Source organism: Epinephelus fuscoguttatus, linkage group LG22, assembly GCF_011397635.1.
Source record: "Epinephelus fuscoguttatus linkage group LG22, E.fuscoguttatus.final_Chr_v1".
NCBI lineage: Eukaryota > Metazoa > Chordata > Actinopteri > Perciformes > Serranidae > Epinephelus > Epinephelus fuscoguttatus.
In genome coordinates, this window is record NC_064773.1 from 2130003 (window position 1) to 2147566 (window position 17564).

The following is a 17564-nucleotide window of genomic DNA, read 5'->3' on the forward strand; positions in this document are numbered from 1 at the left end:
GCAGCGTTCACACAGTGTTCACACAGACAGTGTCACACAGACAGCGTTCACACAGACAGCGTTTACACAGACAGCGTTCACACAGACAGCGTTTACACAGACAGCGTTCACACAGACAGCATTTACACAGACAGCGTTCACACAGACAGTGTTCACACAGTGTTCACACAGACAGCGTTTACACAGACAGCGTTCACACAGTGTTCACACAGACAGCGTTTACACAGACAGCGTTCACACAGACAGTGTTCACACAGACAGCGTTCACACACACAGTGTTCACACAGTGTTCACACAGACAGCGTTTACACAGACAGCGTTCACACAGACAGTGTTCACACAGACAGCGTTCACACAGACAGTGTTCACACAGTGTTCACACAGACAGCGTTCACACAGACAGTGTTCACACAGACAGTGTTCACACAGACAGGGTTCACACAGACAGCGTTCACACAGACAGCGTTCACACAGACAGTGTTCACACAGACAGGGTTCACACAGACAGCGTTTACACAGACAGTGTTCACACAGACAGCGTTCACACAGACAGCGTTTACACAGACAGCGTTCACACAGACAGCATTTACACAGACAGCGTTCACACAGACAGTGTTCACACAGTGTTCACACAGACAGCGTTTACACAGACAGCGTTCACACAGTGTTCACACAGACAGCGTTTACACAGACAGCGTTCACACAGACAGCGTTCACACAGACAGCGTTTACACAGACAGTGTTCACACAGTGTTCACACAGACAGCGTTTACACAGACAGTGTTCACACAGACAGCATTTACACAGACAGCGTTCACACAGACAGTGTTCACACAGTGTTCACACAGACAGCGTTCACACAGACAGTGTTCACACAGTGTTCACACAGTGTTCACACAGACAGCGTTTACACAGTGTTCACACAGACAGCGTTCACACAGTGTTCACACAGACAGTGTTCACACAGTGTTCACACAGTGTTCACACAGACAGCGTTTACACAGTGTTCACACAGACAGTGTTCACACAGTGTTCACACAGTGTTCACACAGACAGCGTTTACACAGTGTTCACACAGACAGCGTTTACACAGTGTTCACACAGACAGTATTCACACAGTGTTCACACGGACAGCGTTTACACAGACAGTGTTCACACAGTGTTTACACAGACAGTGTTCACACAGACAGTTTTTACACAGGCAGCGTTCACACAGTGTTCACACAGACAGTGTCCGCACAGACAGTGTTCACACAGACAGTGTCACACAGAGTGTTCACACAGACAGCGTTCACACAGACAGTGTCACACAGAGTGTTCACACAGACAGTGTTCACACAGACAGCGTTCACACAGACAGTGTTCACACAGATAGCGTTCACACAGACAGTGTCACACAGTGTTCACACAGTGTTCACACAGACAGCGTTTACACAGACAGCGTTCACACAGACAGCATTTACACAGACAGCGTTCACACAGACAGTGTTCACACAGACAGTGTTCACACAGTGTTGACACAGACAGCGTTCACACAGACAGTGTTCACACAGTGTTCACACAGACAGCGTTTACACAGTGTTCACACAGACAATATTCACACAGTGTTCACACGGACAGCGTTTACTCAGACAGTGTTCACACAGTGTTTGCACAGACAGCGTTCACACAGACAGTGTTCTCACAGACAGCGTTCACACAGACAGTGTTCAGTGTTCACACAGACAGTGTCACACAGACAGCGTTCACACAGACAGTGTTGTTGCTGTAACTACTGTATTTCCACATATTTATGGAGCCGTAATGCCGCTGCATCATCAACAACATGGTCCTTCAAATATTTCACAATAAAAGCCTTATGTTAACAAATGAAGGCATTCTGTCCACACAAACGTTGTCGGAGGGCTTTTATTTTGAAAAAGAAACAGCAAGTGTTGAGTCAAAAATAAATACTTAACAGATATAAACATTAAAACTGTAGTGAAAGAGTTGTAGTAGAGAAAAGTGTCAGCGGTGCGAACTGGCCGGTCTGAGCTTGACTCAAGCCGGCTGATGGTGTCACCTGACACTCAGCTGGTCGAAACTTGTCTTGTCGTGAAACTGGACTTTAAACTTCAGATGCTGACGTGGAGCAGAAACACTGAATGTCTCCGTGTTGAGTTTAAGTGCAAAGTCGTCATCAGACCAAACGGTGCTGACAAAACGTTACCAAACAGGTAGTCCGCCATTGTTGTTGTTGTTTCCAGTGTTTGCTCTTTGCTCATAGCATCAGTGGGCATGCACGACTGGAGACGATGACGTCATCGTTTTGATAAATCTACATCTTAGTGGGCATTTTGAAAAATTTCCATTTTAGGAACCTAAAACTCTGTTTGTGTGGACGAGAGGCCCAAACATAGAGGAAAATATCTGTTTACAAAATGTCTGGCCTCATGGAACTATGAAGATGCAAATTAGCCCCGCCCCTCAGCCGCTCACCTGCAGCTGCTCACCCTCAAGCCCCGCCCTGCAGGGTGACGGGATTGGTTCCTTAGGTTTTTGTCGTCGGTACACTGCTGCTCCACCTGAGCGCCTGCCTTCAAAGATACCTCCAACAACAGACTTTAAACTTTGAGCTCCTGATGAAACTTGTCTGTGTGTAGTTCTCGTTTCATCCAGCACTTTACAGACTTCAATTCTTTCCCTCCGTCGTCATCTCTCCTCTTCCTCTCTCCCTCCATCACTTCCTCTCTGCAGCCTCATAAAGACTTCCTTTCTAAATGTCACATAACACACTCTCTCCGTCACCCTGAGAGACGAGGGTGTGTGTGTGTGTGTGTGTGTGTGTGTGTGTGTGTGTGTGTGTGTTGGGGGGGTTAGTTTCTATCAGGACTCCATTGTTTCTCTGCAGCAGCAGGCCGACCTTTAGCTTGTTTGTTTGGTAACCATTGGCGACCGGCGAGTGTTACTGCTCGCTGTGACTGTTAACGAGCGGACGTGTTGTTGTTGTTGTTGTTGAGGCCAGCCCTGCTCCCTCTCTGCTGCGGAGTACGGTGTCCCTGCTGGGACAAAAAGTCACATGACATGATTAAAAATAACAGTGAAGAGAGTCAGCTGATTGTTTTCTGCTTCACAAAAGTACAAAAGTAAAACTTCTCAATCTGCAGAATAATATAATGTTATTTAATTTGAATTATTGATGCATTGATGTGTTGATCAGTTTAATGTTGCAGCTGCTGAAGGTGACGCTCACTTTAATGACTTTATAAACTGCTTCTACCTCTGAGATGGAGAAGTATGAAGTAACAGAAAATGGAAATACTCAAAGTACCTCAGTCGTGTGCTTGAGTCCAGCACATCACTCCAGAGACAAACCATCAGACGGCGTCTCCCTCCTGCTTCAGTCTGATAAAAACATCACGTGTTTCTGTCTGAGGAACAGAAAGCGTCAGTAAATCTGTGGAAGGTTCAGCTGATCTGGACAAACTGCAGCAGCTCCTGTTTCCTGGGGAAAGATTACAGCTTCGCTCCAAACACCACACTTCCTGTGTGAACACTGGGCCGAACTAATCTCTGGACTCTCAGCTTCCTGACAGAGAGTCCAACAACAGACGGCTAGACTCAGAGAGGGAAAATATGATGTCAGGGTCCACGAGACATAAACACACACACACACACACACACACACACACACACACACACAGTAAGGAGTTGAGGTGTCAGTTTAAATCAAGAATCAGCTTAAGTTCAAACAATAAAGCTGTCCAGTAGTTGAGGTTTAAGCAGCGTGTTGATTTGCTCCACCCTCCTTGTTGGCGGCCATCAGGGAATCATTGCGCAGTGGGAATTAACACACGTTCATTTCAATCACAGCAATCGTAGACTGTAGTGATGCTGGGAGAGTCGTCCACCCGACAAGATCACTATTAATGTCACTTCATATTGTCTCACAGTTATCTTTTACAGTTCGGTTTAGTGAGGGATGGATAGTAATGCCTGAAGAAGTCATTTTGGATCAGGTTGATATCATGCCTCACAACACACATGGGCGATGTTACCAACGTGTTAATTGGTAAATGCACAAGATTTGTTCCAGCTGATGTTAAATAAAGAGAATGAGCCACGTTCATTAAAGGGTTTGAGAACGTCAGGAGCAGACACCTCCAGGTCAGAGATATACAATACAATATCATCTGCATATAGGAACATTCATCACCCCTGTTTTTGTTATTTTTACTTACTCTGCAGTTTCATGTTCTTCATTCATGTTTGATCTGCTTCCTGTTTTATTTTGTAGATTCTCTCCTCATGTATCGTGTCTGGTTTTACTTCCTGTCTCTGTCTGTTTCCCCTCACACCTGTTCTGTGTTAGTCTTGTTTGCTCCACCCCAGTGTTCCCAAACACACCCTTGTTGTCAGCCAATCACCATTTCCCTCATGTAGCTCATGTCCTCCAGCCGTATCCCCTTTTTGTCATTAGTCTTGTCCTTTGTCAGTTTGTCGTGCTCTCATCCCCGTGTTCATGCTGTCATTCCCTGCTCAGTTTCCTGCCTGGTATCTTGTGAACCTGAGTTCATCGTATTTCAGTTTAGTTGTGGTTCTGTTTTCATCTGGACTTTAGTTACCTGCCTGTTCCGGATGTTTTTTATCAGCTGCATTAAAGCTCGCTCTTTGTTCATCCTTAAACCTGCCCGCCGCTCTGAGCTTGGGTCCTCCCTGAACTGATTTATGACACTTCGGGTTGCAACAATCAGCCTGTTGTATCCTGGAGGGGCCGGACCAGGCTGTTCTCGCAAACTGTTCATATGTTTTCCTACAAAAAGCAATGCACCCAAATTTGTATATGTCCCAGGTATTTTGAAATAAACGTCCCCAACACAGACGATAGATGACAGAGTCTCTGCAGACAAATACACCTCCACACACTGAGGGCAGGTCATAACTGCTGTGTGAGTCTGTACGTTGTGTTTAAAGAAACTCCTGCAGAGTGAGGCGTCAGTGTTTGTGAAGTGAAGAGTGAGCTGAAGGTGAATGAATGAATGAACAGCCATGTGCTGAATGAACTCTGGACGTGAGTTACGACTAACTGATGTCGTCATTCAGCCACAAACACTCCGATGATTTATGATGGGCTCTCTGACTCTGTTTCCTGATTGGACGATCCATTAGAAACTTTAACCGTGTCAGCTTAACGTTCCTGGCGGGGTGAACATGAGGTTTTCATTGGTCCGTTTAAACACGACACCAGTTGATGTGATGAAAACATGATGAAGTCGGTCCTGTTAAAGAGGTGAGGCTGAGCTGTGAGTCATGTGTGGCTCTGTGACAGCGCTCCGACCGACTGTGTATAAATGTAGAAAACAGAAAGAAAGAGTCATCACACTGAAAGTTGGTTTTCAGCTCAGGAACAGCTCAGAGTTCCCCCTCAGATTCCTGAGTGTGTGTGTTATCCCGTGTGTGTGTGTGCATGTGTTTCCGATTTAAACTGACCTCATTCCTCAGCCCGGGGGCTGGATGACATCATCCTGCAGCAGATCTCCTCTGTGCTGTCCATGGATCAAACTTTCACATTAAAAACAGCCTCCTGACAGCTCACAGATAAACAACGTGGAGCCGTGAACTTTTATTTTGGCGAGCAGAACTAACACTGTTGGAGGAGAACAGGAAACTGGGTCACATCAGCTGATCAGCAAACAACAGTCAGTTCAGAAGTTATTAAACCACAAACAGAGAGTTTACTGACGTCTCATTGGCCCACAGGTTTCTGTTAGCACACAATTACAGCTTTAAGTACATTAAACTGCTGGTAACCATGGCAACAACATGATGATGAGTGCCATGTTACTGAGAGGTGAAACTAACTGACCATAGAAACTTTTCCCTTAGTGGACGATGACTCAGCAGCATCACATCTGTTCATATTAACACCAACATGTCTTCATCCAAACTATCTTTGTCCGTCTCTCAGACTCGAAAGCCATCGTGGACGGGAACCTGAAACTGATCCTGGGTCTGATCTGGACCCTGATCCTGCACTACTCCATCTCCATGCCCATGTGGGAGGACGAGGACGACGAAGACGCCAAGAAACTGACCCCCAAACAGCGTCTGCTGGGCTGGATCCAAAACAAGGTGCCCCAGCTCCCCATCACCAACTTCCACCGAGACTGGAGGGACGGGAAGGCACTGGGAGCACTGGTGGACAACTGTGCGCCTGGTAGGTGCTGGGGATGAGAGAGTACACCATTATCTGTATCTGTGTCTGTGTCTGTGTCTGTGTCTGTATCTGTGTCTGTATCTGTGTCTGTATGTGTATCTGTGTCTGTATGTGTATCTGTGTCTGTATCTGTATCTGTGTCTGTGTCTGTATCTGTGTCTGTGTCTGTATCTGTGTCTGTATGTGTATCTGTGTCTGTGTCTGTATGTGTATCTGTGTCTGTATGTGTATCTGTGTCTGTATCTGTATCTGTATCTGTATCTGTGTCCGTTTAATGGACTAAATTTTCTGTACTCAAAATGCATGTGGCTTAAACTGGCGTTAACTGACATTAACAGGAGAGGAAATTATCTCATGTTGCTGCAGCTCACACATGACTGACGTGTGTCTGTCTGTGTTGCCTTCAGGTCTGTGTCCAGACTGGGAAACATGGGATCCCAGTCAGCCGGTGGAGAACGCCAGAGAGGCCATGCAGCAGGCTGACGACTGGCTCGGAGTGCCGCAGGTAATGTTTGACCTCTGAATTCAGTTTTTCTCACAGTGCAGCAATCGCACCCTGAAAAAGGTGCTTGGGAGTGTGTGCATGCCGCCACGACATAGCTCAGGTGTGTGAGCGCACCTGCTGCATGTCTACATTGAAAACATTAAGGAATATCACACGTGTTTGATTTTTCCCACATGGAAATTCTGACCAATCAAGAGCAGCTTTCTCACACAAGGCATTCGATCTGGTCCTCTTGTAAATGCTGCCGTGAGAACACCAACCAACTCTAGGCAATTATACAACTTTGGAACAACATGAGTCCCTGATTCAGACCAGAGGAGACCACTCTAGGGCTGACAGCAGCCTTAAAACAATTTGTTCAACTGGTTTATCAGGATAATCTCAAAGAGAAAATTAAATAGAAAAATAAAACATTCAGTCATTTTTATTTGTGTTGTCCTTTTTTCCTGTTCAGTGATATTATTATTGTTTTTATCAGCTTAAAATGGATTTTTTTCTCCATCATTTCCCAGATATTTTCCTCTAAATGAACAGCTCACAGCAAACCTGCAGTCGCAGCAGCAAAACAAAGCCTCTACACATGTGGTGTTTGCTTTATTAGGTGAGCTGTGGGCGTCCCCAACACTGGCTCTGTAGTCGTAGAATCTGAGCTTCAGTCCAGTCAAACTCAGATGAAATGTGCTCAGCGTAGGTTATATCACAGCCGAGCAGAGAAACCCTGACACAGATGATATAATGAGAGTCTCAGTGTGTAATCAGCGTGTGAACAGAGTTGTAGTCACACTGCGATCCAACGGGCAGCATCAGGAACTTTCCTCTCTGTCACATGTGTTAAATGGCGCTCTGGTCTATTTCCAGCCTGCAGAGCGATCCTGCAGCCGGCGGTTTGAATCAGCAGCAGAGTGAAGCAGGAACACAAAGGGTTCGATCAGATGATGTTAAAGACATAAAGTCAGAGTTTCCATCTTTACACAATCAGTGTGTGTGTGTGTGTGTGTGTGTGTGAGGATGATGATGTGATGAAACAGATGGTTTTATCTTTAATGAGACAGACTGTTGATTAAAACCTTCATTTGTTCGCTACATGTTTAGATTATCACTGGAAACTGTGAGTCTGATCGAAGCTCTTAAAATGATTAAGTAAACTCTGATGGAGACAGTTAATGTGCGGGGACAACAACAACGACAACAACAACAACAGAGCGAGAGTTATTTTGTCTTTTTTAATGTGATGATGTCACTTTAATGTCTGTGTAGTAATTGATCATTTTTGTGCAGGATGGAAAAGTTGCACCCACACATTAACTGTCACCTTCAAAATGGCTGACCAAGTTTAGAAAACTTGACTCCTGGCCAAAACTCTGACTACTTCTGTGCTTGTGCATCCAATTGAAATGCATGCCCTTTATTTTGAAGGAGAATTTGGACATAGTGTTACTGATGCTTTTATGTCAGCGGGGGTTTGAACACATCGTCCTGCGCTGCTAATGAACAACAGAGTCCGTTAGAGGAGCAGCTGTTCAACATGTGTTCGCTCAGACTCTGTCATTAGTCTCTCTCCTCAGTCTCGTTATGTCTTTAATTAAAATCTTCTTTGATGTGTCGCTCTTTAAACCAGCTTTTTGTTCATGATCAGGATCATCTGCGTCATGTGTTCACGCCCTCGCTCTTCTTCAGGTGATCGCTCCAGAGGAGATCGTGGATCCCAACGTGGACGAGCACTCTGTGATGACCTACCTGTCTCAGTTCCCCAAATCTAAACTGAAGCCCGGCGCCCCCCTGAGGGCGAAGACGCTGCACCCCAAGAGGGCCAAGGCCTACGGGCCAGGTGAGGAAACACACAACCCTGAAGTCCGCATTTATCGAATTTCCCAACGAGAATATACACGTCTTATACAGATTCTTTTGCTCTGAAGATGCTGGTTAACAATATTTTGCACACTGTTCAGTATCTTTAAATATGACCACAGGAAGTGTTAATCGTTATTTCACGGAGCTGTGTTCTGGTCAGAGTGGAGGAGCCTCTGAGGCAGCATTTAACATGACGTATCTGCTCACTGTTTTAACTTCTCCTAAAACCTCTCAGCCTTCACATCAACGTCAGGTGTTCAAAGTCATCTAGAGGACTGGTTCTGGCCCCCGGGCCGTATGTTTGACCGTATGTTTTAAGAGTGTTTTCACATTTAGTCCTTTTTAAATGAACCGAACTCAGTCCTCTTAAAGTGCACCAAAAAGTGGACCAACAGAAAAGGGACTCAGTTCTTTTTGTGTTCACACTATAGCCTTTATCTTAATGAGGAAAGCTCTGTCTGTGTGTGTGTGTTCCAGGTTTTTCTCCTCACTGACTTGGTCAATCCATGTGAAATTTGGCACAGTGGTAGAGGGTCATGGGAGGATGCCAATGAAGCAATATTACATCAATTGGCCAAAGGGGGGCGCTATAGCAACCCATTGAAATGTCAAACTTTGAATGGGCATATCTCATGCCCCGTATGTGGTAGAGACATGAAACTTTGCACAGAGATGCCTCTCCTCATGAGGAACACATTTGCCTCAAGAACCCATAACTTCCGCTATATAGATTTTCCGCCATTTTGAATTTTTTGAAAAACACTTCAAATGGATCTCTTCCTAGGAAGTTTGAGCGATCTGCATGAAACTGGGTGAACATAATCTAGGGAGCAATATCTAAAGTTCCCTCTTGGCAAAAGTTGGAAAACTTCCTAAAACTGAGCTTCTATAAGGCAATGAATATTGCGGAGGGCGTGGCTCATCACATAAAGGTGTAGAACATCTCAAGGGTTTCACCCATCACCACGCAACTTTGTAGGCATATGACCACACATAATCTGAGGGGACCCCTCCATTATTGAGCCCATCAAACAAAATGGGGGCGCTAGAGAGCTCATTTCTTATCTAGGCCTAACCGCCATATGGATTTTTACTAAACTTGGTAGATATGTAGAACAGGACGCCTCAAGGTGACTGGAGAAATTTAACTCTAATTGGCAACTGGGTGGCGCTATAACAACAGAAAAATGCTTCAAAATGGCTAAAATGCGACCGATCGCTGTGGCTCCCCCTGTGGACCAATGTTGGTGTTGTTTCTAATGTTTGGTATGACTAAGTCATGGTATGGTATGCTGCTGCAACAAGGGCTAGCTGCACCTTTCCCATGTGAACTACCAGTGCGCCCCACTTTTAAGTCAATACAACATATAAACACTTTAACTATCTGCCTTTCAACGTGCTACCTCAACTACTAATGTACAGTTTTAGCCCACTAACTATCCCACTACTGGCAATGGTACTACTGTACTTTCAATAAAGCAATCGTACTATCAGCATCAAACACTCTGTCTGAATACATTGCTCTTCTTAATGGGTTCAGTTGACTATTTAATCTGCAGTTTCCTATGACCTGTATCCCAAACACACACCATGTGAAGCTGTACGTGGGCAACTGTGCACTCAGTGAGTATGGACTAGTATATATATTGATGGAGTTTTGTTTTTACTTTGATGTGGCACTGCAGTGCAGTCATGAACTTAACACTGGAGGGAAACCTTTGTGTTTCTGTGAGTTGTTGACAGTTGCCGTTTGATGTTTTCTTCGGTCCATATCTGGAGGAGTTGTTTCATCGTCAGACCAAAGTCCAGACCAGACTGGCCGTGTTGTCGTTACCTGTGGCCATGGTTCCATTGTGTTTATAATTACTGAAATAGCATGTGATCTGGCTACGGCAAGCCTGGAGGGCTACAATACAATAGCAGAAGCGGACCCAGAGCGTTTTGTGTTCACTAGGCACAGGTTAAGTGAACTGGACCACGGACTTGAAGCAAACCAAACTCAGACTGTTTGGTTTGCTTCAGAGGGGTCTGAGGTCTCTTGGAGGGCTGAAAAGGACCAAGTGTGAAAGCACCCTAATTCACTGTTTTGTGGTGTTCTATAGACTTAACAATCAATCAGGGTTGGCTTGTCGGCCATCTTTGACCTTCTGTAGTCACTGCCATTTGTTCATTTATAAAGCCGTACTGGTTAAACTCCCTTTGCACATTTGTACTTTGACTGAACAGAGATCTGACTGTAGCCACAGTCTGGGATCTCAACACTTAGTTGTGTTGTCTGTTCCTGGTGCTCAGACAGAGCTGGGAAATAAAGCTTTTCTGTGCTCTGCTCCTCTCACCTGGAATAACCCTCAGAAAGAGTCCAAACTACGTGAACTGGTCCCTGTCTGATTTCAAAGCTCTTATAACTACAAGGTTGAAAGAGTTGGTTGGTTCCTGTCACTGGTTGTGGGTGCTGTAATATTTCTACGTGTTACTGTGGATCTTTTATGTTTTTTGTTGTGTTGTTGTTTGGCTGTAACTCTTTGTCTGTTGCTGTCTCGGCCAGGTCTCTGTTGGAAAAGAGATGGATGATCTCAACTGGACTCACCTGGTTGAAAACGGGTTAAATACAAAATACTGATATAATAGAAATGATAACGGACTGCAGCTGTAACTGTCTTTAGTCCCAACAGGATTTAAACTCTCTCTTTAACTCTTGAGTAATTTTCTGCTGTCATCATGGTCTGAGACGTCTGGTCCTCTGGAGTCATCAGATTTCTGACTGATCTCCGTCTCCTGTGTCTCAGGTCTGGAGCCTCGAGGGAACGTGGTCCTGAAACCAGCAGAGTTCCTGGTGGAGACGGTGGAGGCCGGACTGGGTGAAGTCCTGGTTTATGTGGAGGATCCAGAGGGACACACAGAGGAGGTGAAAACACACACTCTTAATTCTTCATATTAAATCAAACAACAAAGTTAAATCAGACTGAATGTGAATGTGTTTCTGTGTCCTTCAGGCCCGAGTCATCCCAAACAACGACAAGAACAGAAGCTACTCGGTGGTCTACCTGCCCAAAGTGGAGGGGCTTCATAAAGTAAGAAACACAAAGTCATTACTAAAAGTGTGTGTCATATAAAAACTAAAGTGATGGTCAAAGTTGTCACAGTGAAATTTAAGGTGTGCTGATGGATTCACGTCATCAACTCATGCATTGAGTAACATTACAAGTTAACGTTCCACCTTAAAAGTTGCCGGCAGTCGGCCCAGTGAATGAAGTGATTTTTTTCTCTTTCATTTTATAGTTGTAGTTTACTGATGTATGAACAGAGGTTACATAAAACCAGAGTGAGCGTCCTCTACTGACCAATCAGACTGCAGGGTTTCTAGCTCCACCTTTTAGTACCAGATCTGTGTGCTAGGTACCCCAACAGAGGGGGGACCAAACATGGGGACGCTAAGGAACGCTTCTGTTGGGACCATCCACAACTTTCACTGTGGAGACAGAAAAATGTGTACTGAACTGAATCGTACTTAATCGAGGCTCAACAGACACGTTAACTGTGCTGTCTGATATTATGAGAATAAACCAAAAATATTAATTTAAACATATTTCCAAAGTTACCTTTGTTTAACATGTATGAAATGTCCCAAAATCCTTTAAAAGTGCTGCCTCACCAAATTATTTGATTAATAATAACCATGTGTATTATGTGTATAATGTTAGTAGAAGTATGATAACAGCAGCAGTAGGAGGCATCAGGCAGCAGCACAACCACGAGAAGAAGCCGAGTCTAAAATGTTTGCTTCAAAAGTTCGTCTTCTTCCTTAGCCCCTTTTACACTGCCAGATTTTCGGCGAATGTTGGACCGTTTTGCCGGCAAGCTGCGAGCGTTTAGACACACAGAGCCGGATTGGCGAGTTGATCCGAGGTGCCTAATTTTCCGCCTCATAGGGTAGACATATTGGTGGAACCCTTTTAGTTTAAAAAGAACGAGGTGCCCTTCCGCAACAGGAGGAGCTGTTGATGACTTGTGGGAGGGGCTGGTGATGACTTGTGGGAGGAGCTGTTGATGACTTGTGGGAGGGGCTGGTGATGACTTGTGGGAGGAGCTGTTGATGACTTGTGGGAGGAGCTGTTGATGACTTGTGGGAGGAGCTGTTGATGACGCTGCACGTGCGAGCCACTGGCGGTGGATAAACAGGAAACAGCTGATAGCAGGAATTAGCAAGCAGCTAGTAGCAAGAGGGAAACACAAACCTGACAGACACTGTAAAGATGAGCAACTGGGGAGACAAGGAATTGCGCGCCCTCCTTGTCCTCGCAAACGAAGAGGCCATTAACCGTCAGATGACGGGGACGTTGAAGAACGGACTGACCAGCCGCGGCTTCCCTCCCACGTCACTGTTTACGTCACACGCTGAGCTACACGTTTTGTTACTTGCTCACGCCCCCCATTGCCCCGAAAAAGGCACATTCTGTATAAACAAAAGTAGGTAGGCAGCATTTTGCTGCACTCCCCGATTTTGTTTTTATACTGCCAATGCTGAAAAAACACTGATTGGGCTTTCCTGCAAATTTGCACAGCTCCTGTTTAAAAGGGCTCTTCTCAAGAACTTTCTTGAAGCCCCAGTACGAGATCAGAAGCCTCAGAGTTGCTTTACGAACGAGAACCTTTGTATCAGAAACCCTGAGAGGCCTGAGTGTCTCTGTTCCTCCCAGGTGAAGGTGCTGTTCGCTGGGCAGGATATCGACAGAAGTCCCTTCATGGTGAACGTCTCCAAGGCGATGGGCGACCCAACCAGAGTTCAGGCCCGCGGGCCGGGGCTGCAGCCGACAGGAAACGTGGCCAACAAACCGACGTACTTTGACATTTACACTGCAGGTAATCCTCTAAAACTACATCTGCATGAAACAGAGGTTGAGATTCGTACAAACAAAAAGACGAGATATTTTTCTCGATAAATGTACAGACCTTTGTTTCTGCAGTATTTTCATCTGATCACAACATTTAGACTTACATGTTACTGTAGATATTCAACCTCAGCGATGACTCAGTCTGTCTGATACTGATTTAGTGACCTTCAGTGTTTGAGAGACTTGTTGTCCGTCTGTCTGTCCTACAGGGGCGGGAGCTGGAGACGTGGGCGTCATCATTGTGGATTCAAACGGTCGAAGGGATACAGTAGAGATTGTGTTGGAGAACAAAGGAGACAGTATTTTCCGCTGCACCTATGTTCCCGTCCTGGAGGGACCTCACACCGTCTACGTGACCTTTGCAGGGCAGCAGATTCCCAGAAGTCCTTTCACTGTCAACATCTCAGAGGGTAAGTGTCTCACAGTCCGCTCTGACCCGACTCTGCTTTGACATGTTGTTCTTAAAAAGGTTTGAAGTTGTAAATTAATTTCCATGTAACATGAACATGGATCTGATGTGTATCTGATGCATGAGTTTGTAATCAGAGTGTCACATTGAAATCTGATGTCCAGACTGACGGATTAAAGAACAGGATGAGATCTGTTCAGCTCAGTCTGGGTCCAGGTCTGATGGGACAGTCGGTGCTTGCTGGGTTTCGTTGGCTGAAGCTGTGCACTCTCATGGTTTTGGGCTGTGGTGTTCGGTCTTCTCCTTGGAGCTCCACTGGTCTGCTGGCGGAGGTGTGAACTCAGTGGGAGTTGGACTGTTGGACAGACGCGGACAGAAAGAGGATGTTTGGATGGACTTGACTTGAGCCTTGCCTATCTTTAATGTGGGAGCTTGACTGATGGGACTTGGATATGATGACATAACATGGGTCGTACTATTTTTATCCAGGATGTGACTGGTTCAACTTTGACTTGGACCTGATGTCTTACAAACACAGATGTAGCCACTGTGACATCACCCAGTGGTTTGTAGACTCCTGTTGTTTTGAAGCTTTGAATTTGGTCTTTTGTGCCGTTTGAAGCCAGAATGTGGACGAGAGGGTGGAGCTAATGCTAATGCTAGCTGCTAGCTTGGTTAGCAGGTTGCATTTACAGCTATGGTTCACTCTGATAATGCTATTTTTTGCTAAGGAAAAACAGGATTGAAATTATTAAAACAAAATGTACTTATTGGAAAAACCTTGGACAGTCTTTTAGTGAACAAGGCTTTTTTTTAGGTGACCAAAACGTTAAGCCTTAATAAAATGTAAACAGGTGTGTAATGTATAAATTCAGCCCGTACAGTCGTCATGAATGTTGAAATGATCTCTACAGGCCAAAACTGTTTTTGTACCAGGCTGTAAACATGTTTATTTTTACATGCTAACATGGGGGTCTGTGGGGACTGACTCGCTCTTGAAGGCAGCCTCTAGTGGACATTAGAGGAACTGCAGCTTTTGGCTTCATGTCTCAGGCGGCTTGGTTATGACTTGAAACTTGCTTCCTGACTTTGGACTTGACCCGGGACTCATCTGTCTCGACTTAAAACTTGGAAATCTTGAAACTTGAATTGGGACTTGGCTTGTGACTTGTAAAGTTACACTTTGACTCGATAATGTTAGACTTGCAGAACCTGACTTGTTCCCGTGTCCGCCTGCTGGTCTGGAGGTGTGGAGGTGTCTGTCCCCTCTCTGCCTGTCTGCACATGTATCATCACTGTTGTTCCCTCCTTCAGTTTCACAGAGCGTCCCTCCTCTCGGGTCTCCGGTGCAGATTTTACCTCAGTCTGCACGCACCCCACCCTCAGACAAGACAAGGAGAGCCCCCCCTCCAACACCGCCCAAACCCAGGCGACCAAGTTAGTACAGGCCGGGTGGGGGTGGGGGTGTGACTGGAGCCTGCCTGCGCTCGCCTGGTTTCCTTCCACCTCAACTCAAAACCATCCCTGCCTCCGACCCTCCTGAAGAGGGTCCTCCCAGCTTTACAGCATGTGCAGCACTTGCTTCTTCTTCTTCTACAGAAACTGAGTGAATGTGGACGTGTGGAGTGAGTCCTCTCTGGATTAAAAGAAATGTTATCCTACACTTGTTTTTCATTTTCAAGAGAGCGACTGAAGCTCTGAATCGCTTTGTCGTAAAATACAAAACAACTCATAAAATACGTCCGATTAACAGTAGAAGATATTTATATGCTAAGCTACATAGCTAAGTGTGTCCTTTATAATTTATCATTCCCTGTGACGACAGCTGTAAACTGTGGCAACAAACTAAACCAATTCAATTTAGTCTGTGTTTAGAATATAACACAATATTTATACATCATGGAGTCTGTTTCCTGGTGTTATACTGGGACCATTAAGTGGCCTCGCCACTGTAGTGCTTAGAGCACTCATCGTCCATACGGAATCCGGGGGTTTGGGGTTCGAATCCTGCTGGGGTCGATGTCAGCAAAGGCATGCGGTCGCAAGAGGTTCCCACCGCTGAATCAAACGGGATTCGGCGGAAGGAGGCTTCAGGATAAGAGAGTTACTCTGGAATCTGAGCTAAGTCCTCAACGAGGGCGCGTCTGAAGCCCGTTGAAGACAGGAGGTTCCAGACGTAAAAACAGATTCATACTGTGACCACTTCATTTTTTTGAGTAGTGTCTTTAAACCAAACGTCTCACTCCACCTCAGTGAACCCTCCAGATATCTGAGGATATATAGATTCATGATTTTTACACCATCCAGAGAGGCTTTTGATTGTGTGTGTGTGTGTGTGCGTGTGTGTTGAGTCACTTCATACCAACATCTGGAGGAAACATCAGCCAACTTCTGGCTGGTTTGGACGCCCATCTTTACAGTCTTTTGTTCTTCAAACCAGATTTTTATTTTGTTGGTAAAAAATATGCAAACCACAAATGTTTCGGTTAACGCTGTAATTATAATAACTACTAATGAGAATAACAACGATGAGAAAACTTGAGAAAAAAATAACACTTTCAAACACACAGTATAACTCTAATTTGTGGCCCTACCATGAATTTGATTTTTTTTTACACACACAGGCCTTCATCATCATCATCACGATTATTATCATGATTATTAGCAGCTTCACCACTTCCTCTCCTCTTCATCATAACCATATAAATAACTCTGCTTTTCCGACCTTTTAATTTTGCATCTCGTCTGTTCAGACATAAAAACTGTTAGTGAAATATCTTTCTGTTTCTGGTTTTTAGTGTTTTACCTGCAGATAAAACAGCAGGTTGTTTTTTTTCTACATGTTTGTTTTCCACCTGTTGAACCTGCGGCTCCTTCAGACTGATAATAACACTGTTTCTGTTTCATCCTCACCTCTGCTGCTTTTTCCTTTCAGCCTCAGCAAACTGCTTCTCTGATCAGCTGACTAACAGAGATCAACTGTGTGTGTGTGTGTGTGTGTGTGTGTGTGTGTGTGTGTGTGTGTGTGTGTATTCTTGGTTTTACTATATTTAGTTGAAGACTCGTGACAATTTGTGACGTTTGGTTATTTTTACATTGAGGGTTAGTTCAGGATTCTCTCAGATTAAATGAGAGGAGGTGGACGTTCTCAGACAGGTTTAAGTTTAATCTGAGCCTTCATTAAAAATTAATCCACACTGACTCTGATTTATGAATATTTATCAGGTGTTTTTAATCGTCTGTCACAGAGAGCAGACCGTTTGTGTGGCTGTAGCCAGGAGTCAACAACCCCGACTCTAAAACTTCATGTATTCATTATTCTCTTAAGATTTTATTCAGGCAGCTGTTCAGTTATTTATTTCTCCACGTTTTCTCTGGAAATCAATTAAGTGCAAATCTATAAAATTAACTTAGATCTAACTAACTGTTGGATAACTTTAGCTCGCTTTGTCTTCATAAACTGTACTTTTTTCCAACCCAATCCCCAGAAAAAAAACTGGCATTGTAGAATTCTGCGAACTAAAGATATGTTACATTTGTATGTTGTTATGCAGGGAATATGTCGAATTTTAGATTTCTATATGTGTCAATAACACTGCGGTTGATTAGCTATGTTTAGGCACAAAAAACACTTGGTTACACTTGGGAAAAGATAATGTTTTGAAATACCTGGTGTCCTCTCTGCAAGTGCAAGGATGTCTTGATAAAATA

The 17564-nt window shown here is 44.7% G+C and overlaps 1 protein-coding gene across 1 annotated transcript in view; it reads left to right on the top strand.

Moving 5' to 3' along the window:
• Positions 1-17564, top strand: part of LOC125883177 (filamin-C-like) — a 71960-nt gene that overhangs the window by 20515 nt on the left and 33881 nt on the right. The window contains exons 2-8 of the mRNA XM_049567395.1: positions 5948-6196; positions 6604-6701; positions 8379-8529; positions 11339-11457; positions 11546-11623; positions 13250-13412; positions 13654-13854. Coding sequence (XP_049423352.1) covers positions 5948-6196; positions 6604-6701; positions 8379-8529; positions 11339-11457; positions 11546-11623; positions 13250-13412; positions 13654-13854 — 1059 coding nt within the window. The remainder of the gene's footprint in view (positions 1-5947; positions 6197-6603; positions 6702-8378; positions 8530-11338; positions 11458-11545; positions 11624-13249; positions 13413-13653; positions 13855-17564) is intronic.